The 22,945-nt window shown below is 43.9% G+C and overlaps 1 protein-coding gene across 5 annotated transcripts in view; it reads right to left on the bottom strand.

Annotated features, from left to right (window-relative positions):
* Positions 1–22,945, bottom strand: part of SHQ1 (SHQ1, H/ACA ribonucleoprotein assembly factor) — a 151,765-nt gene that overhangs the window by 49,297 nt on the left and 79,523 nt on the right. Inside the window, exon 12 of one of the 5 annotated variants that reach the window (XM_061618607.1) lies at positions 5,080–7,149. The exons of the other annotated variants lie outside the window; for them this stretch is intronic. Within the exon in view, the coding sequence (XP_061474591.1) occupies positions 7,101–7,149 (49 nt within the window). The 3' untranslated portion in view covers positions 5,080–7,100. Of the gene's footprint in view, positions 1–5,079; positions 7,150–22,945 lie in introns of those variants that run through there. 5 annotated transcript variants of the gene reach the window in all.

Here is a 22,945-nt window from a genome sequence, read left to right as displayed (position 1 = left end):
AGTTTGATTTTGGATGCATGCCCTCCCATGTGCCCTGCACCCAGCAGAAGCTCTGGGCTAGGCAGGATGCAGTGGTATCCCATAGGGGACAACCTCCCCTTTCCGGGGGTATATGATTTGTCCTGGCGCAGAGCAGATTTTGGGGCATGTACCCCCAGTTACCTATTTTTTCCTGTATGTTTTTTTCTGCTTTGGTTTTGGATAGATGCCCGGTCATGCGCCCTGCACCCAGCAGAAGCTCTGGGCCAGGTGGGATGCAGTGGAATCTTGTAGGGGACACCCTCCCCTTTCCTGGGGTATATGATTTGTCCTGGCCCAGAGCAGATTTTGGGGTATGTACCCACAGTTACTTATTTTTTTCTGCGTGTTTTTGTCCAGTTTGATTTTGCATAGATGCCCTCGTGAGTGCCTGGTGCCCAGCAGAAGCTCTGGGCCGGACGGGACGCAGTGGTATCTCGTAGGGGACACCCTCCCCTTTCCTGGGGTGTATGATTTGTCCTGGCCCAGAGCAGATTTTGGGGTGTGTACCCCCAGTTACTTATTTTTTATGATTTTATGACATCATTATGTATTTATGATAATATCGGAATCCTGATGATTTTGATTGTATAAATTTATTGTCAGTCTTGACGGGGAGAGTCTCCTGATTACAGCGATATATCATACAGGGTACCCCATTATTTATTTTGGGGTTCAGGGGGATTTTAAATTTGGCTTGATGTTGCTGTAGCTGTCAACTTTTCTTCTTTGTTAGTGACTGAAATTTCACACAAATAAGGAACTGGGAACTGGGAACTAGGAACCAACTTCAGCGTCGTCGCCAAGAGGCTCATCATGAGGCTGTTCGGCTGGAGAGTGCTGGAAAGGCTGCAGTTCAAGTGGTGCACACAGCTCAAAGGATTTGACATCAGACACAAATAGTACATCTGTCAAATACTTTCTAGCATTTGACAAAGCCAACAAAAGAGAAAGAAGTCTGCCAAACATTACTTTCTATGGAAGCTAATTGGCAAGTGGAAAAGTAGCAGGAAACATAAAGCACATATATTTAAATGGCACAATTAACAGGCTTTGGGCTTCCGGTTCTGGAAAAGGTTTTTTTTAAGAACATTCATGGCCTTATCCAAAGTAGAAGAGTAAAAGCAGGATGAGGCAATTCAAAGCAGTAGACAAGAGTTAAATTACTAGCCCATCTCAGGACAAATGACAGTTCTTCAACAAGCAACACAGTAGCTGTGAAACCTCCTCTGGTGCTTATCAGCTGTCAAAACAATGACACGGCCCATTCTACACTGTACACAAGAGGTCTTGCAAAGGAAAAAAAAGTAATAAAGCAGACAGCTCAAAGCTAAAGCTGAACATACAAATTCCTGTGTTGAGTATAAATAAATAACATTTATTCTGACCACAGTTTTTCTAATGTTAGATTTTTTCTTGGGTGGGTGGAGTGAAGAGATACTGGTAGAAGGAAAGGAAGAGGTACAAAGATGTGTTAGCAGTAAATTTGGATGCATATATAGAAATGAGAAAGTTACAGAGTAACCTATCTTTACAGCCTGGATATGGAACGTCTGGATTTACATTGGAAGCCAATTTTCTCTTCTTTAGGGGCAGAAGAAATCAAATGAAAAATCCAGTTTTTTAGCACGCTGTGACAGGGTAGAAGCATTTCCTACCCCCCACAAAAGGCAGCAGCAAACAACAGGAGTTCACACGCTTTCCAACTCAGATTCAAATGACACATTTAATTTTTTAAAAATTAAAACGGTTGTTTTTTTTTAAAGAGTTTAAAATGCCAATTCCAATGCCAATACAACCTATTATCACCATATTACAGGTTGGAGAGGCGGGAGTGCTGTGGCTGGGAGAGAATTACACTAACCCTGCAATGTAGCCCACTGTTAATATTGCAGGTTAGAAGTGAGGCTGAAGCTTGTTTGGTTTTCATGCATAACACCTCTCAGGTTACAGCAAAGACCAATCTATTTCAATTGCATACAGAAGGCCTCATACTCCAGGAACGCTCATCTTTACCACAACTTTTTTTTATTTTTAAGGTGGGGACACACCACGGCTGAATTTCCCCATTTACTCTATGGGTAATTCTTATTCATGAGTGGGGAATTTAAGCTGAGCCCTTTGTGCAAACTCATGTTTCCTGAGTTATAAGCTAGTTGTGTTACTGTGGGTCTCCCAGACTAACACTATGTACAAGACCAGGTACAGCATTTTAGATGGCGGGGGAGGGGAGCGGGTGAGAAAGAGACTTCAGATACACAGCAAGCAAGGTTCCTACTGGGAGGAAGGGCGGGATATAAATCTAATGAATAAACAAATACGGTTCAGATCAATTAAAAAGCAAGCCATGTATTCTAAGAGCATTTGTTACATTATTTATACTTCTTAATAACTACAGCAATGTTATCAGCTGTAGTTATTAAGAAGCGATTTTTCCCCTTTTTGCAGCAAGAAAAATTTCAGCTCTGACTTCACTCACTGGTTAAAAACACTAAAAAGCAGAAGAAAGTTTATATCTCCCAAAGCAATTGCTTGAATGGTGCCTGCCCATTTTGCTTCACAACTTTTATTCTAAAGGGGTTAAGAGGTTTCCTTTATAAAAAAATGAAAGCTCCAAGTGTGGGCCCCCTCTGGGCTCTGGCCCCTGTTCTCTCCCTCTCCCTGCTGGCAACCCTATGGATGCCTAACAAATACACAGTGTGCAAACATATTTCCCACATAGCAGGATTCAGGAAGCAGTCAAAATACAATTGAAGTCAGTGGCAAAACTCTCATTTATTTTAATAGACCTTGAAGGTATGAAAAATTGGGGGTGGGGAGGAACACTTGCATGTTTTCAATTTTAAAGCTTTGCCTGAATATTATAAAGGGGCAGGAGAAGAGATAACTGAATCCAAGAAGACAAGCTGAAAGATTAGTGGTGAAAGAACAAAACAGGTTTAAGTAACAAAGATGAAAAAGACAAGCCATGGACAGTGTGCATGAACAACTGCCCACACTGGCTCAGGACCCCATGTGGTATTAAAGTCATAGCCATACAAAGCAGCCATCTTTTTTCTGTTTAAAAGTCCTTGGGGCAAATTGGATCTTACACTAAACATGTGGCTATCAGTGAGAATGGCAGGCACATGCTCACTTTTCTCTCCCCCTCTGTAACTCTAACAGGGAACCATGGCATTTCATATCTCCCCCCCTTCTTTTGCCAGGAGCTGCCAATGATGTTGAGCAGGGTTGGAACACCTCCAATGCTGCAATGTCAGGACATCAGGGAAAGGACGTGGGAAGCCAAATGTGTAGCAGCTGTGCATCAAGCACAATATATAGTTTGGGTCTTGCTTCACTATCTTCCTAGAAAGAGAACAGGGCTGTGTTCGGTAGGTGAACCAGGGAGACTGCATAGAATAAAAATGAAGTGTAGTTGATGGAGTGATCCGTCAATTCAAGGAACCAACCCCACCTCTCCAGCTAGCCCTGTGTAGAGGTGCTGGGTTAGGCTAGACAAACCTGGAGGGAAATCTGTTCCTCTCTCATCCAGCCCACTAGGAGATAAAGCAGATATGATGCTCCAGAAGTATCCTTCTCAACCCAGATGGATTTGCATTTAGGGACTGCTACGGATCTTGACTGGCTGCTGGTTGCCAGGGCTGTAGTTAAGCACATGCAGCACTGGACTTTTTCAGCTTTGCCACAATGCTCCTAGGAGAGTTACACTGGCTTGGAATACACACACACTCTCTCTCTCTCCTGTCTCTCTCTCTTATTCACTATTTATATGGTCCTGCGCTTCTTCAACATTAAACGGGCTGGGGTTCTCAAGGGGTGAATGGGGGAGGGGAACTCCTGAAAATGTCTCTGGGAAATAGATGAGCAAGATGGCCTTCTAACTTGGGAGAGATAAACCTGCACTTCTAGGGGATGTATTTGAATCACCCCCTTTTAAACCATTTCTTATACCCAGTTCTGCCGAGGTAGTGCGTCAGCTAGAAATAAAGCTTGCATGGTGGTTAGGATGTAACCTGAGTCCCTACCTTGAAGTTCTGTCATCTGTGAGCTATGAGAAGTTGTGGCATTTAAGCGTGTGTGCCATCTCTTTTTTCTTCCCCAGTATTGTCTTTCTTGAGGCACAACCACTGTATTCTGTATACCACAGGTAGGCAACCCACAGGTTACAAGCAGCCCTCTGCCTTCTCTGTGCAGCCCTGCAAAGCCTTTTATAACCTTGGCCACCGGACCATGTTGCTGTACTGGAGGATAAAACAGTGGCTGACAGGCAGGCATTCTGGCACTTGCTTCGGCCTGGCAGTGTGCGGCAAAGACAGCCACCCTTCAGAGCTCCACTGCAGGCCCACTGTGGTGTGACCACATGTGCACAGGAATGCCTGCCTGGCAGCCACCTTCCCCCTCTTTACCAGCAGCGGGACACTCTCTGCAGCAGCAGGTATGGAAGGGCTTTGGTAAAGAACTGCTGAGTTTTTCTACTGAGGAACATAAGAAGAGCCTGCTGGATCTGGCCAGTGGCCCATTAGTACAGCACCCTGTCCTCACAGTGGCCAACCAGATGCTCTTCTGGGAAGGCCACAGGTAGGATATGAGCAAAAGGAGGCTTGCAGCAAAGGACTAGTGTATGTGGGGGGGTAGAGAGACAGAGAGAGAGAATGGATGATGAGTAAAAGGGAGAAAGGTTGGAGGCAAGCAGAGGCTAGGGGTCCCAGAGGGAGAAAAGCTAGCTGGTGGGGGTTGGGTGGGAAGTCTGAATACGTAAAAGAGAGAGTGAGAGAGAGAGAATTAATGAATACATGAATGAATAAATGGGTGGATGGATGGATGAATGAATAGGAGGTGGGAAGGGGGGGTCCCCATGTAGGCAGTGGTGTCAACATTTGATTAGGGATGCAACATCATCCCTTCCTCCATTATCTCTGAATCTGCAGAACCTCCCTTAAAGCAACTATAAAAGATGTTAAGGCAATATAAAACTTTTAAGATGTGGCATTTATTTTCATAATCTGGACAAGAAATCCCTTAAAGAAAACATATCCACTGAGAATTTATAGTCTACACAGATGCATGCTATGAAGAAGAGCTGAGTAGGAGATGAACCAAGAATATTAAATGATTAAAAAAGGAAAAAGAAACTGTACTATTCTAATTCTTTGGGAAAGAGAAGCAGGCTTTTACTTGGGCTTTGGGAATGGCTTGGTATTGCCAAAAAAAAGTCAACAAGGTCCAAAACCTGGCAGCCAATCAAAGCACTCAGCAGCAGCAACACAGTTTCCTGGCAATGGTCTGTTTACTGCTGGAGGCAGAGTAATAGACTAGATGGACTTTCTGACTCAGCCAGAAAAAGCAAGTCTCATACTCCAACAGCGTAACAGAAAAAATATTAATAATGAAACAGATGACTCATTCAGTGCACATACACAAAAAGTACAAACTGTAATTAAGTTACAGTTATGAATCCTGGTTTTGGGGAAGAAATGTAGTTTTCTGAATAGTTTTCCATCTATCCAAGGGTGCAGCTAGATGAGACAGCAGAAAGGCCTAAACCAGGTCCTACCAATTCCCTATGAAGTGGAAAGGTGTGTGCCGGGGGGGGGGGAGACACACAGAATTCTCCCCGCACCAACACTTACATTTATTTATTTTTAAAGCTGTTTTTTGTTTTTTGCTCCAAGTGTGAGTCACTTCCAGTTTTTTCAACCCTCTGGAAGAAAATGCAGCCTTAAAGGTAGGTATGTGTATGTGTTCAGATCCCTTCTCCCAGTCACCTATGCTACAGATCTATTGCCATCACATGTAGCTTGACTGTTAACTGTATGTGTGTGATATGTGTGCATGTGCGCATATGCACACACCCCTTTATGAGATGCATGAAGTTACCAAGCATATTTTACGTCTTTCCTATCAGCACATGTATGAGAATGAGCTCTACATTCTCAAGGGGATGTTCTCATGGGTAGTACTAAATCATCAGTTGGCTGACGTCCCCTTTTAATTGGAGAGGAAATGGAACTTGGGTAGTAGGCTCCAATCCTGTTTGGACAGAGGTTCCAATCACCACCATCATCCAATTGTGACTTAATAGTGGAAACTACTTATCAATTCTGCTCTTATGCAAATTCCTTTCAGAAAAAAAAATAGCTAGCAGGAGCACTGGACTAGAGTCTGAATGAAGAATCATGTCAAAATGATCCCGACATACAAGATTTGGGTTTGCATCCACCTGCGTGTCAGCTGATGGAATGTAACCAAAATTATTTCCTTCCTAAAACTAACCAGAATTTAAACTGAAGCTGTGCTCCCCTGCCAGTTCCCATCGTGACTTTGATAGTGTAACTGGGAAAGAAAAACACACAACACAACACAAAGCAACAAAGTCTGTCTCAAGAACCCAGCATAATCTTGACCTATGGGTTTACAAAGTGGAGCCCTACAAAATCCTGAAGATTCCTGACAAATGGCAGGTGTTCTTTCATTCTCTTTCATCCAATGACACAAACGTGTCTATCATAATATATTAATGGACTTTCCTCTGGCTGTCCACTGGGCATCTTACACTGGCTGCTGTCTCAAGCCCCAGGCGTTAGCTTACAGTAATTTGTGGCAACATGGGGGAATCCTTGCAGAACAGCTGATAGTGGAGGGATAACCCCCCCTTCCCACTATAGATTATCATTTCAATATAACATCAAAAGGACCACGAGAAAGGAACATTTGCCCTTCATTTCCGTCTCTGCTCACGCCAGTTAAGCGGTTGATGGCAGAATCACTGCCAAAGGGTGTCAGCTACTCACAAGGCTGCGAACAGAACAGAAAGATGCTATTTGCATGGAGAGAAGCTTCCCCTCTTTGATCACAGCTGCACGCCACACCTGCTTAAAAAGGCAGCAGCTACACAGGCTACATGTTGTCCCTGTAGTCAAAACAGGAGGAAACAGACGAGAAGTGCTGGCTGAAAAGAGATGACATGAATTGCCGACCCCCGTTTGCAAGTTGATCGCAAAGTGCCTCACGCCCAGCAACTTCACAGAAATCAAAGAAAGAACCCAAAGGGAGTGAAGAGCCTTTCTTCTGTCTCCTCTCTACGTGTGGCAAGGTGCATTGCTCAGACGCAGCCTCAAGGGATAAGAACTGCAGGGAGGAGAAAAGATGATGGAATAAACAGGGTGGGGGAGGGAGGGGGGAGGAAGAGCATCAAAAGGAAAATGTGAATGAGCAGCTGGGAAGGGAGCTTAAATCCCCCCACCCCTATTGAAAAGCCATGTTATATAGGGCTGCTAAAACACATATAAAGGACACTTTCTGGATCCTCTACTCTCGTCTGTCACTCCTTCCCGACCGCAAGGCAAAGCTACTGTTACTCCAAGTCTGTACACTGTAATAGACAGCTTCTCTTACTCACAAAACACTCTTTGTGAAGTTGCTGCTTTTATGGAGATAGTATGGTGGCAGGGTGTGGCTACGGGGCACTGTGCTTCAGGAAAGAAAAGGGTGAGGTTGGAATATGGATTGGTTGGCACGTGACATTTTTTAAAACCTAAGGTTTGTATAATCCATTTCATCCATGCAAATATCCCACCCCAAAACACCACTGGATATAACTTGAGGGCAGCCGGTAAAAAGAAACACAGAGATTGATTTGGGGGGAACATATATGGGTAACCCTTCACTATCCATAGTCACCCTATAGGCAGGCTGAAATCTAGAAAAAAATGAGAAAAAAACAAAACATTTATCCTTGGAAATCCAAGGAATAAATTTCCACAGAAATATTAAGAGAGTCAACAATTAAAACCATCACACCCTTTACAACGGCTGCCAGTATGTGTTGTCTTTGCCGTGCTTGGGGTCTAGTGGTCTTTGAAAAGGAAAGCAGCCTGGCACAAGTGAGCAGCTGAGTTACTGAGGTTAGTGTATAGGAGCGGGCAAGTCAGGAACTTCCACTTGAGATGAAGTTAAACCATCTTCCCTTTATATATACTGTAGAAGCCCATGTGACTGCAGGCTCTGACTGCTAGGAAATGAAGGTCTTGAAGAATGGACATGTTGACAAGAATCATTCTACCCCACTCAGAAGCAGTCTCCTTCCAATTGCCAGAACCTCAAGAGAAACAGGGACTGTTATCAACATCAGGGTGTGTTTTTCAGAAATATCAGACTAGGTATTTTGGAGACAGTGCTGGACCACATGGACTGTTGCTTTGATCCAGCAAGAATATTTTATTCCCAATTCTACAAATCACAAGAGAGTATGTTCCTTGCACTATCTATTGTATCAAATCTGCTTATAACACTATACAGTTGCTATCATTTGTGAAAGCAATTTTAGTTCACGATTCCCTAGGCAAAACACCAGCCAAGCCCAGTCCCAATGGGAAAAGGGTGGTCAGGGTTTTTTATTAGGAAGCTAGCCTTTGCACTCATGCATATTCTTTTTGCTGACAGGAAATGCACCAGTTTAAAGTTTGCTGTCCATCTCAGGATGAATTCTGAGAATTATTTGCCCATGATGTTTAGGAACTATTTCCTCCCAGAAGTAAAAAAAAAAAGCCTTTCCGGGAAAAAAAAATAGCAGAAGGGAAGGGAAATTAAACATAGGCTGGAAAGCACAGAGAGGCTAACAAGGGACGGACTTAAGATATTACCTTCAGACATCATGTAAAATCAGTGCCGTTATTGAAAACAGAGGTGATTGAAGACCATCTAAACGCACTTTTGCTTGCAAGTACTATGCAAGGGTCTAACATTTATGAAAAAAGCCAGCTACCAGCTAAGAACCACTGGTACTACTATTCATCAGACTGCTGTGGAGTGATGCCAGGTTCTCTGCAACAAATGCGTAAAATGAGGAGGTAACACCTGACTTGGTTCAATCATGTTTCCAAGACATGTATACATAACACAAGAGCAGCCCTTCTGGGTCAGACCCCAGGCCCAACAAGTCCAGCATTCTGTACTCATAGTGGCCAACGAGGCGGCTCTGGGAACTCCATAAGCCGGACATAAGCACCATAGCATTCTCCTGCTCATGATCATCAGCAACCGGTATTCAGAGGCATTCTGCCCGATACTGGAGGTAACTTACAGAACAATCTGACTCATGGGAAGCCGGCAGAAGGGGTGCTGATGGAGGAGGAGCCTTTGGGAAGCTATGCGGCATCCATTTCCCATTTGGGAGCCATCGGGCCAGCTGAGCACTGGCTTCACCGGAAGCTGTGCGCACAAACAGAAAAGAAAAAGCCTGCTCCCGGGAATACCCCTACCAGTGAGTAAGCACTCTCCATTGACTTCCATTCCAATTATTTTCTTAGACCAGTGATTCTCAAATTGTGCGCCGTGGCACACCGGTGCGCCGCAAGAGGTGACTAGGTGTGCAGCGAATATTATGAAAGTATATTTTAAAAATGAGAAGAAACCCATTTGTATAGAGATTTATTACATCCATGATCAATTAATAGCTAGGCCCTAAATATATTTTTAATTTTGGACACAAAGTGCGCCAGAAAATTTTTATCTGTTTTACAGTGCACCGCAAACCAAAAAAGTTTGAGAACCACTGTCTTAGACTGACCTTTTTCTCGGCGTAACTGGTCTGGATTGGGACCTGCAGGAGCTGGATGTCGCATAAGTCCCCCCCTCGGTCCCTCTTCCAACATGCCCCCAGAATGCCCCCTTTTCGGGCCTTCTGCTGGATTCTGCCAGGCTGGGCTTCTTCAGCATACAGGTCAGCTGCAGAGGAGGGGCTTCTGCTGGTGACATCCAACTCCCCTCAGCCCAGCATAAGTATGAGTTAGATTATGCGCTCATGACCAACAGTAAACATACATGTATTACTTTTAAACATCAAGCATTTGTTGCAGAAAACAATCAGGTAACACTGATGTTCAAGTAACTGTAAGGTGTACAACCACCCTATTTCCTTGGTTTATTTTTTATTAATTTCTGAAATGTATATTCCACCCTTCCTGGCATCTGTAGCCTATCTGTCTTTTTAAGAACTTAAGAGCTCAAAAGCAGCTGTTGTGTCTCACAACTGCCCTGCCAGGTAGGTTAAGCTGCAAGCAACTTGCTCAAGGTCATCCACTAAGATTCATCACTGGAAAGGGATTTGAATATGGGTTTTTGACAGCCAAATATACAGCTACTGCAGCACACAGGGACAGTAAGATAACTGGGACTGATTTTATTATACCATGGCCGCTTTATGTTTCAGACTGTCACAAAAGTCACAGCGCACATAAAAGACATCTGGGAAGTTGTAAATTAAGGTAAAAGTGACATAATTATATCATAAAATGTGTTTTTAAGGATGTTTTGTTTTAATATATTTTAAAGTCTGTTTTTATTATGTTATAGAGTGGTTTTGGTGCTTTTGTTTGCCTCCCTGGGCTGCTACTGGGAGGAGGGGTGGGATATAAATCTAATAAATAATAAATAAATAAAATGGTATGAGTATCACCACAATATTCATTTTATTACTTCAGAAAATGGCCAGAAGTGGTTTTCACTGGTGTATGTGCACGTTGTGTATCAAAAATTCAATAAAACCCCAAGGTCCACATGCAAACATCCAACTTCAGCATACCGAATACAGTTCTATACATGTGCATTTACTCTACATGATTGATTCTGCTTCCACAAGCAGCTACCTTGGTTTTTTGCTGTTGTTTGTTTGCAAAGCCTGAAGTACAAGGACAAACAAACAAACAAGTAACTGAGATGAATAGATAGAACAGAGATGAGGAACTTGTGGCCCTCCAGATGTTTGTTCTTGGACTCCAGCTCTCAACAGCCCTAGCTAGGTTGGTCAATGGCCAGGAATGATGGAAGTTGTAGCCCAAGATCTGGAGGATCACAGGCTCCCCACTCCTGAAGTAAGAACATAAGAAAAGCCTGGTGATCAATGGCCCATCTAGTCCAGCATCCTGTTCACACAGTGGCCAACCAGATGCCTATAGGAAGCCCCAGAGCTTGGAAAAGTTACTTTTTTGAACTACAACTCCCATCAGCCCAATCCAGTGGCCATGCTGGCTGGGGCTGATGAGAGCTGTAGTTTAAAAAAGTAACTTTTCCAAGCTCTGGCGAAGCCCGCAAGCAGGACTAGAGGGAAAAGCACACTTCCCTCCTGTGGTTTCCAGCTACTGGTATTCAGAAGCATACTGCCGCCGACCATGAAGGAAGAGCATTTAGTATTTATATGGTGGGTTTAGAAGGTTCAAGGCATTTCGCATACATTTTAAGCAATCTTTACAATAGTTCTAACAATAACAATAGCTCTGTAAGCTAGATCAGTAACATTATCCCTGCACTGCAAAAGGAAGGACTGCAGCAGAGGTGAGAAAGAACAAAATGATATGCATTTGTCTACAGCAGTACTGCTCAACGTTTGATCCAGTATAATGAATACAGCCCAGAAGCTACACACTGTGGCTAATCAGATACCAGTCCCAGGGCTGGCCCTGGCTTTAGGTAAAGTGAGGCAACTGCTGGGGAATAACAGCAGCAGCCCCCTGGCTGTTCCTCCTAAGTAAGGATGGGGGAGAAATTCAATTCAGTTCATAATTAAAGCTGAATTTATCAAACTTACACTTTCCAAAACAATATGAGAACTGAAAACATAGCTATTCTTTGACATTTTGCACTTATAAAGATTTTGCAATGCAGTTTGCCAGTCAAGCAATATTTACAGAATATTACAGAACAGCGTGTATTCGGGGAACGCGTGGGCAAAAATAAATTATTCGTGAAAATAACATACAAAAATACATTAGATTAGGAGAAACTGCTTGCAAAAATGTGTACTTTAGTAAAAACGACGTACAAAAATGTTTTTATTAGAAGACATTCACACAGAAATGCTGGAAAAAAACATTATTTTCATTAGAATTTTTTCAATAAAAATTTGCAAATTGCTGCCAAAATGTGGAGAACTGAATTTAAGACTGAAACATTAGAACACTGACATATCCTTCCATATCTGCGCCCTGTTAGAGGATAGAGCTGTTGATGCTACACAATCTGTCCTGACCACCCTAAACTGACCTGCTGTTCCAGGTGCAGTTAGGGATGCTATCATGCCACCAGTGTTGAAGTCAGATTCTGCTGCTAGTCCCATTGGTTTCTATATTGGAACAGGGGACGAATCTTATCCTTTGCCTCAGACAGCAAAATGTCTTGGGCTGACAGTAGAAAGACAGAAAGCCGCTGGAGAGAAATAGGATGCTGTGCCGGGCAGAAAAACTGGTCAGGGCTGGCATTCAAACCCAAGGTCATCTTTCTCTACTCATGACTGTGTGATTATACAACTTATTTTGGTCCTTGTTCAGCCACCCTATCCTATCAGACCCCTGCAGCCAATGTCTCCATTCCTCCACCATGTCACTAGCTACTTTTTTCAACAAATGACCTCTATTCAACGTTCCTGAACATAGTAATTGCTAAAAATCCATAACAAATGACAACTCAACAAAGAAACCAATCTAACCAAGATTCAAACTTAAGGTACACTTGGGTTTCTAGGGCCTAGGGAAAAGAATCAGCAGAAATGCAACCAAGAGCTTCTTTATTTCCGTTAGCCAGGATACAAAAAGGCACATGGCCAGTTCTGCATGCTGAAGGGAACATCAAGCGTTCACATAACGTAGCAAGCCTCTTTTGAAACCGAGGGAAGTTTCTAAATTAGTTTGATTGATGTCATTTGAGCCGGGGGGGGGAGATTCTAAGGGGCATAATTATGCCCTCTGCAGAAGTTCTTTGGATCTCAGCCACTGCTTTGAATAGACATTGTCTACATTTTTAAAGTTTTCTCCTCTCCCCCACCCTTCCTCCTTACCCTCAACCATGAAGGCAAGGTACTTGGCGTGCCTAAAAGCACATGCAAGCAGAATTGCTCGAGGTGATTCACTGTCTGAGGATTATGGCCATGCTTACTCAATGTACTTTGACAACACAGACTGTATTTTATTACATTTTTATCAAAGCCTTCTTCCAAGGAACTCAGAGGGACTTCCATGGTCCTATTCCTTCTTCCCTGCTCCACAGCATATAATCTTCATAACCACCATATGAGGTAGGTTAGACATAACAAGCCAAGGTTTCTGGCTTATCATGGCTTATGGTGCATGCTGTCCAATCACCCTTGCTTCGCTCCTCCCCATTGCAAGCAGAATAAACAATCCAGAAAGCCACAATTAAACTTGGCTTAGTATTACATCTGAATATATGAATATTCATCTGTTGTTTCTCCCCAACAGGCCAGTATCTTTAAACCATGGTTTGCTGCTTGCTTACACATCCTGGCTTGTTAAAAAACAAACCAACCATAATCCTGGGTTCACATATAGTGGGAAGTCAAGTGTCCTGCCCGTTGTCGAAGGACTCAGTCACAGACATGCTTGTTTCCCCCCCCCCTTTTTATTAAAGTTATAGATACATCAAAAGCAGTGCACCTCATTAACCTAACTACGCTTGCTAGGAACTTTGGCCCTAAGCTAACACTGAACAAGCATGCTAACACAGCACTCAGATGTTGACTCAGCAACAGGATCCCCCTCCAGCTGAAGTAGGCTTGGATCGCATGTGCACACACAGGCTCTGCCTCAACTCCAACTGTTGAACTTCCCGCCTCAAGCGCCTCTGAGCACAGGACAAAGGTGGTTTGATCTCCAGCTCCCCTTCCAACGGAGGGGGGCTCTAACAGTCAATTTGGGCATGGGAAACTGGACAACACTAGGCTGGGAAACATCTGACATGCCTCGCTGTACCTCAGAGGCGGGCAGACGGCAGGCCCGTGTCCAGTTGGAAAGCGTCTGATGAGCCAGGTGGTGATTCTTCAGGAACGTCGGAAGCAGGGGGAGCCGAGTCGTGAGAGACGGGGGTTGGGGCGCCCTGTGAGTCCACCCCACTGTCATCCCCTCCTCCTGGTTCCCAGTCTAAGTCCTCATCATCTGACTCGCCTTCAACTGGCTGCCTCCCTTCTGCCTGGCTCACAACATCAAGCTTCACTGCAACTTCACTGTTTGTTTCCTCTGTTTGCATCAGGGAGGAGTAAAGCAGAAGGAAATGGGCAGCATGCATTCTGCTCATGCTCAATAAATCATGTTACACTACAAAACCTAGCTTATTGTGACATGTGCATATGTCCAATGAGGGAGACAGATTGGCCTAATGTCACCAATAAACTTGATGGCTGAGAAAATGTTTGAAACTGGTGCTCCCTAATCAAAGACCAATGCTCTAGGCTGCTGGCTCTCAAAAACAGCCTTGGACAAATCCCATCACAAAAAGCTAGAAATGCACTTACCTAGCTCCCTTGACACTGAGACTCTAGTAAGACAGGCGGGCCACAACCATACACAATGTACTCTTAAGGACAATTGCCAGAAAGATGAAAAAGGCAACCCTGGTTTCTATCAGTCAGGGGCTCTGAAAACTACCCTACCCATAACCAGAGGCCACCAAAAAAATAAAGGATAAGCTTAACACAGCATGTCTGCTCTGAGGCATAAGGAGATGTGCTGCAACATTCTGAAAGTGTTGCCAGCTACAGCGATGTTCTGCTTGTAAGTTGTGCTAAGAGTGAACGACAACAATTGAGCCTTTGGGTCATGAATGGCTGAGCTGCTGCAGCAAAGTCATCATAGGGTAATGTTGAAGCCTTCATGGGTTCTACTATAATCAAAGTATATCTGTCATTCAAAGGCAGACAGACACTCTGGGACTGCTGCGAAATTGACATAATCAGAGACATCATCAAGGGTGTACTCTCAAGATTTAATGCACATCATTAAATCACCTTTGGTACTCACATTCATGAGTAATCAGAAGTAAGTATGAATTTTATGTGTATATGCATGTGCTAATGGAACAGATTCCAAATCTATGTTCCTGACATGGCCATTATTTTGAGTGAAATAATCCATACTGAAGGCTATATCGTTTTATGCAGACAAAACTAGGCTAAACCTGGGAGGCATAAAAGTGAAGAAGTTCAAGTCTGGCCAAGAAGGGATGCTGCTATGCAAAAACAGAGCCAGCCTTGGGAAGGCATGTTTCTTCCCCCTCTGCCAAGAGAAAATCTTCTCTGCCTTAATTACATTTTATCATTACATGGGCCCAACACTAACCATGGACAATGCTAATCACGTTTTCTCTTAAACAGGCTTTGTAGTTTCATTTCAACTTTGATTAGTATCAGACACACATACTGCTGAACAATAGTTAAGGCAAGAAAAAGCAAGAGACATTCCTAGGCTAGTCCCTGATTTATGAGTAATAAACCTTACATATGCACTGGGTCTATGTAATCAGCTGTCATGAAAGGAAAGGCAGGTTCCATGCCAAACTTATCAGAGTAAAGAGAGTCTGGGAAAGGCCACCTTGAAGGTTTAAAGACTGATTCAGTACCGTCTTCTCAGTACTTGCTTATGGACCTAAATCTACAACAATCTTTCCCAACCTTTGGGTCCCCAGATGTTGCTGGACTACAACTCCCATCAACCCCAGCCAGCATGGCCAATGGTCAGGAATTATAGAAAGTGTAGTCCAGCAACATCTGGGGACCCAAAGGTTGGGAAAGGCTGATTTAAAGGAAAAGGGAGATTAGCCTCTGCCCTGGACAACAAGAGATAACCAAGGGAATACAATTTCCATCAAGGAAGGGCCTGGTCATCTGAAATGACTCTGAGGCAAAGAAACTGGTATATTTTCACTCCAGCAGCCTCAGCGGTTCTCATTATTCAAAGCAATTGAAAAGCCAGCTTCTATCCTCTCACCTCAATTTTTTGCAACTCATCAGTAACATACCCATCATCCTTCATAGATTTTCCTAACCCACAGGGATGCCAGAGGCCCAACAACTTTATGTAAGCGATGAGAAGGTAGAGGGAAAATAAAAACCAAGTGTGTAAAGAAGCAAGTAGATTTTCTTTATCTATGACAGATGTCCAGCATTCCCTTAACAGCATTCAGTGCCACTTCTTAAATACTTGACCAAAAAAACACAAAACCCTGATAAATTAATTTTAATTCTATTGTGAAAACAAAAGCAGTAACAAGGTTGACAACAGGGAATATTATAAGCTTGCTTAGCAGGAGGATCAAGTGAAGTGGTGACACGCTGCACAACCTCAAGGGTTAAAGATGCAATTTTCCATCTGGCCGCATCTGGCTTTTCAACATAAAATGTTGACGACACCTGCCAAGATTCCTGTATGAGCTGCCTCCACTGCTCTCTATGTATCCGCTGCAACCTGGGAGAGCCTATTAACAGCTTCCTCCTTTCGTGTTTTGCAGATTTGTGCAATATGGCTCACCCACCCATAATTGTTGCACTGCATACAAATAGAATGTTTTATGTGGAATGCATATAAGGGAATAATTAAAGCAATAACTATTAGAAAATTACTAGGCATGCAGTGTCTGCTTTATGGTACAGCATATGCTGAATCTGAGACAGCCAACTGCTTTGTTAAAAAAGTTGAAAGGAGGAGCTTGTAGAAGAGAAAGAGAGAAAGAAAGCAAAGCCACATAAGTCTCAGGCTTGAGATCCTTTTACTTGGCTCATGTTTTTCCACAGCAAGAAAGACCCCACGTAACTGAAAGGGATGTGGATTAGCATTGCCACAGGGGTACAACTTCCTATAGACGGGTTGAGAATTTACTGGGCCCAGCTGGGTTTTTTTTTTACTACGATTTACTATCCCACCACCTCCTCCACTTAGCCAGGGACTGTGGCCCTGGCACTTTCTTATTCCACCAGTTGCCACCATGATAAACATGGAATTAAAAACACCTGCTCTCTTTATTCTTCTTTAGTTCCACCAACACCATTTACTTCAATATCTTTATTCACCCTTTATCCTTCACACATACAGTAGCTTGGTACAGGGCATGGGACAAACATACCAAAGATCTCTAGTTAAAAGTTACAAGGTAACATAATTTACAATGCTTATTTATAATATATGTTTTCTCGCAGCCAAGCTATTTGACTTGGGTTAAGAGTTGATATGTTAACCATTACATAATGGTGTTACGGTTGTTTTAAGATGCCTTGATACTTGCTCTAGTCCCTATGACTATAAAAATAACCATACCCAATTGCCCTTCCTAACTCCATCCCACTTAACGCACAGGCTTGTTCAAAGGCCTTCTGGTCAGGGTTCATGCCCCCTTAGGTATCTTTCAAGGTCATCCAAGGTCTTCATACAGCCAGAGCTAGGGTTAGGCCCCCTGCTTCCTCAGATCGTCTGGCACCTGCTGTCACACTAGCCTCAGCTCTACCCAAAAGCTGCACTGGAATCTTCCAATCCTCTCTTACAGACCCTCCTAGCTTTTGTCTTCTGTGATTTCAGCTTTCAGGGTGACCCCTTACTTTTCATGAGCTGCCAGCCACTGCACTTCTTCTGCCTCTTTAGGCTGCCCAACTGAACCCCAAACGGTACTGAGCCTGGCCTTATATTTCCTTCAGCCATGACATTCCAAGCCAATCAACATGCTTCTGTTGAATTCCAAACCCCCACTGGCCTACAATTATGGACCAATAGGTTTGAATGGAATGTCCACCAAATGACCAATCATAAACTGACCAAAAAGGATGCTACTCCCCTATATATAAAAGTTGAAACCTTGCATGTGGATCACCATCACTTTATTAACCATCAGCAAATGTGACAGTTTAACTGCCAACTGGCAGACTGCCAGCAGAATTCATGTACTATGTATATCTTCACAGGCTCTAGCTAGGAGACAAAGACACAAATTTTCTTCTTCGCAGTTAACTATATGCATACCAAACAGTATTTATATTTTATTTAACAAAATTTATATACTGCTTAATTTAAATAAAACCTCTAAGCGGTTTTCATCACCATTATCATTATATATTCCCTCAAAAATAAAGTTTCTCCACAACAGCAATTACTCTTCTCTCTCTGTCCCCCCTGCCACCCTTTCCTTTTCTTTGCATTCACAGGGATGTTCAAAATGCGGTACACAGAAATATTAACAGCACCCACAATTTCTGCTGCTAAACAGGTGTAACAGTTACACTTGTCAATCGACTAGATTATGATTTCTATTATTAGAAAACATGTTGAAATGTAAGTTGTCTTTACATCAAAACTTGGGAAGCTATCAGCTAATCAATTGAAGGTACTCAACTCTTCAGACTGAGTAATTCCTCAAAATGCATACAGGCATTTAAAATATAATTTAGCTAATACAGATTTATTACATTGTTGGAGGGCATGTCCTAGATTGCACAAGTTTAGTAAGACATGATTCTAGAAAGTAGACATTTTATAACAGGAATTAGACTGTACCGCCCACCCCGCTGCCCACAGACTCCCTAGCTGAGCTGACAGACGTGGTCTTGGGTGTACTGTTGAGATCCCCCAGACTGTTGGTTCTGGGGGATGTCAACATCCATGCCGAGGCCACCTTATCCGGGGCGGCTCAGGATTTCATGGTCTCCATGACAACCATGGGACTGTCCCAATATGCCATTGGCCCAACACATGTAGCAGGGCATACTCTAGATTTGGTTTTTCATCTGGACATGGAGTTGGTGATCTGAATGTGGGGGGCCTTACATCAGTCCCTCTGTCATGGACAGATCACTGCTTGCTGAAGTTTAGACTTACAGCGGCTTTTCCCCTCTGCAAAGGTGGGGGACCTATTAAGTTGGTCCGCCCCCAGAGACTAATGGATCCGGATGGTTTCCAAAGGGCTCTGGGGAGTTTTCTGGCTGATAGGGCTGGCGCTCCTGTCGAAACCCTGGTTGAACTGTGGAATACAGAAATGACCCGGGAGGTTGACATGATTGCTCCTGAGTGCCCTCTCCTGTGTAGAGCTCGTACGGCTCCATGGTATACCCCAGAGCTGAGAGCGATGAAACAATATAGGAGACGGCTTGTGTGCAGATGGAGGCGAACTCCTAGTGGATGCAATTATACACTGGTAAGTGCCTATGGTAAGCTGTATTTAGGGGCAGTGAGGGCAGCAAAAAAACAATATTTTGCTGCTACTATCAAATCATCAATCTGCCGCCCAGCAGAGCTCTTCAGAATTGTCCGGGGGCTATTACACTCTGGCCCCAGGGACATGGTAGAACCATCTGAGGCCCGCTGTAATGAATTTGCTAGGCACTTCCAGGATAAAATCTTTAGCATCCACCAGGACATAGACTCCAGTGTTATAGCAGGTAAATCAAGTGAGGTATCCAGAGCACAGCCTTGTCCCGACTTCTTGGATGAGTTTCAGTTGGTGCAGCTTGAGGACGTTGACAAGGTGCTTGGACAGGTTCGTGCAACCACTTCTGTGCTGGATCCTTGCCCTTCTTGGCTAATAAAAGCTAGCAGGGATGGAACAGCCAGCTGGGCCAGAGAGGTGATTAATGCCTCTCTGCGAAAGGGGGTGGTCCCTAGCTGCCTGAAAGAGGCAGTAGTGAGACCACTCCTGAAGAGGCCCCCCCTGGACCCAGAAAATCTTAATAACTATAGGCCAATAGCAAATGTTCCATTCCTGGGCAAGGTCCTGGAACGAGTGGTTGCAGGCCAGCTCCAGACACTCTTGGATGAGACAGATTATCTGGATCCATTTCAGTTGGTTTCAGGCCTGGTTTTGGCACAGAAACAGCCTTGGTCGCCCTGTATGATGACCTTTGTCGGGAGAGAGACAGGGGGAGTGTGACTCTGTTGATTCTTCTTGATCTCTCAGCAGCTTTCGATACCATCGACCATGGTATCCTTCTGGGGAGACTGGCTGAGTTGGGAGTGGGAGGGACTGCATTGCGGTGGTTCCACTCCTACTTGGCAGGTCGCCTCCAGAAGGTGGTGCTTGGGGAACATTACTCGGCACTGTGGACTCTCCAGTATGGGATTCCGCAGGGGTCAGTTCTGTCCCCCATGCTGTTCAACATCTACATGAAACCGTTGGGTGCGGTCATCCGGAGCTTTGGAGTGCATTGCCAACAGTATGCTGATGACACACAGCTCTATTTCTTCTTTTCATCTTCTTCAGGTGAGGCTGTCAATGTGCTGAACCAGTGCCTGGCTGCAACAATGGACTGGATGAGGGCTAATCAACTGAGGCTCAATCCAGACAAGACTGAGATGCTGTTAGTGGGTGGTTCTTCTGACCGGATGGTGGATGTTCAACCTGTTCTGGATGGGGTTGCACTCCCCCTGAAGGAGCAGGTTCGTAGCCTGGGGGTTCTCCTAGAACCATCTCTGTCACTTGAGGCTCAGGTAGCCTCGGTGGCACGGAGTGCCTTCTACCAACTTCGGTTGGTGGCCCAGCTATAACCCTATCTTGACAGGGATAACCTGGCTTCAGTTGTCCATGCTCTGGTAACCTCCAAATTAGATTACTGCAATGCACTCTATGTGGGGCTGCCTTTAAGACGGTTCAGAAACTGCAGCTTGTGCAAAATGCAGCAGCCAGATTGGTAACAGGGACCAGACGGTCCGAACATATAAAACCGATTCTGGCCCACTTGCATTGGCTGCCTGTATGTTTCCGAGCTCGATTCAAGGTGCTAGTTTTGACCTATAAAGCCTTACACGGCTTGGGACCACAATACCTGATGGAACGCCTCTCTCGATACGAACCCACCCGTACACTACGTTCAAGATCAAAGCCCCTCCTCCGGGTGCCTACTCCAAGGGAAGCTCGGAGGGTAGCAACAAGGGAGAGGGCCTTCTCAGTGGTGGCCCCCAAATTATGGAATGATGTTTTTGACGAGGTGTGCCTCGCGCCAACACTGTTATCTTTTCAGCGCCAGGTCAAGACTTTCCTCTTCTCCCAGGCATCTTAGCATGTCTTTTTAAATTGTTTCTATATTGTTTTGAATTTTAAAATTGTGTTTTAAATTGTTTTTTAAAATATGTTTTTAAATTGTGTATTTGTTTTAATGTTTTTGATTGCTGTAAACCGCCCAGAGAGCTTCGGCTATGGGGCGGTATACAAGTGCAATAAATAAATAAATAAATAGACAGACAGACAGACTCTGGAATCACGCACTGTTTGCCAACCATGACTTAGATGACATCAGGAGGAAGGAAAACCAATTTATTATCAATCTGTTGATAGCAAATTAGACACTAAACTAGAAGTTAACAACACTACTAAGTCAGTAAGTCTGGATGTATAAAATCTTGTATATATCAGCCAGTTATAGAATTCTGAAAAAATCAATATACATGGAATGCAACTTGAACTCTTTGCCCTTTGTTTTGTCCACGTGTTTTAAACAATATTTTTTTAAAAATAGTTCTAGGTGAGAACTGCTGTTTTCAAGAACTTGTATTTTGGGTGCTGGAAAACTGATTTCTCTACAACACAAGAGATTGCTAGGGGGAGTGTGCAATCCCTTTGGAAAAACCACAGTGCCTAGCTGCCTTGGAAGCTTCTGCTAAAAAATGAAATAAAAACCTTTTAAATTAATTATAAGGGCCACAGCTAGACAGCCATAGGCTACTGAAATCATTTTTTGAACATGTCCCTAGAAATGTATGGCATAATACAGAGAGTCCTGCAAAACGATTTAAACTTTCTCAGTTCCTTAGATTTCATGTGCTGGCACCATCCACCCGAAGAAGAATGACTTTCATGTGGAAATTATCACCCCAACTGCCCCACACTTGCATCAGGAGAGGGATCATTTCTGGAAAGTGCAGTGTTTCATTTTTTGAATGGTGATCAAAAACTACAAGGACACCTTCTTGGAAATTAACAGCACAATTCTAAACAAGTCTATTTTGAAGTAAATCATACTGAATTCAATGGGCTTTACTCCCAGGTAGGTGTTAAGGTTGCAGCCCGAGTCAGGACACCCTACATTTAAGGCATCTCTGAAAGACTCTTAAACTAGTCTTTCCTTGGTAGCCTCCAGGAATGAGAGCTTCCTTGATTAATTACTCCTGCGGGTCTCAAACCACAGGAAGAGCTTGTGGACCATCAAGCATTTTCTTTCCAGAAGTGGCCTCCATCCCTGAAAGTAGCTGTAATTACCACAATGGCACTATGTAACCACATAAGGGAAAGGTACATTTGGTAAAAACTGTTAGTGATTTCTGGGGGGGGGAGGGGGAGTCGGAAAATCATCCTAACCATCATAATTGAAAGGGTTCTTTGGTGGCTAATTCATAGTGTCCAGAGCCTGCTCAGCCCTCCCTGAGAGATTCAGAGAAGCCAGAAAAGGGGCAAATGTCTTCCAGGTAGCCAACCACCTCTCCTAAGCTCTCAGGGTGCCTGGGGAGGCTACAGCAATTTTTCAGGTGTTATTCATGTCTTGCCCCTGATTCCTGGGTTTGTCAGGGAGTCCAAGTTGTCCAATATTTTCACTAACCATATTTAGCCGCTGCTAGGCTCCCTATTGTTTCCCCAAAGAAAAAGTGTTCCACCGATTTCCAAGTCCAAGGACAGCAATATGACATACACACACAAAGAGATGTTATTAAGTCCAAGAAGGAACCCATTAAAAGAAAAACCAGAAAAGATGGACATAAAATTTCACCTTATCATTAGGTGGGCAGTGAATGTTTTTGAGATTGAGTGTGTGCGTCCTGCCCAGAGCCGAAGGATTCAGACTGCGGTGATGTCTTTTTCTCTTTTTATTAAAGCTATGGTTACATCCACAGAGGTACACTTTATTCACCTGTCTACTCTGACTCACTGCTTTTCCTAACTATCCTAACTAGTAGTCTCTGCAGCGTTTGGGGAAAGTTGACTCAGCGCTCATGCCTTGGAAGGCACCGACTTATGTAGGGAAAGTTTTCGCACGTAAGCGGCGGCTCCGCCTGAGCTCCACCTTTTGAAAGTCTCACTCCTCGTACTGGGCGAGGGGGGGGGATCTCAGACAGCAAATCGGACAGGGGGGCTTTGCTAGGTGACAGCGCGGACTCTGGAAGTTGAAAGCTGATTG

The sequence above is a fragment of the Rhineura floridana genome, chromosome 3 (genome assembly GCF_030035675.1).
Source record: "Rhineura floridana isolate rRhiFlo1 chromosome 3, rRhiFlo1.hap2, whole genome shotgun sequence".
NCBI lineage: Eukaryota > Metazoa > Chordata > Lepidosauria > Squamata > Rhineuridae > Rhineura > Rhineura floridana.
This window is presented reverse-complemented; position numbering and strand designations above follow the sequence as displayed.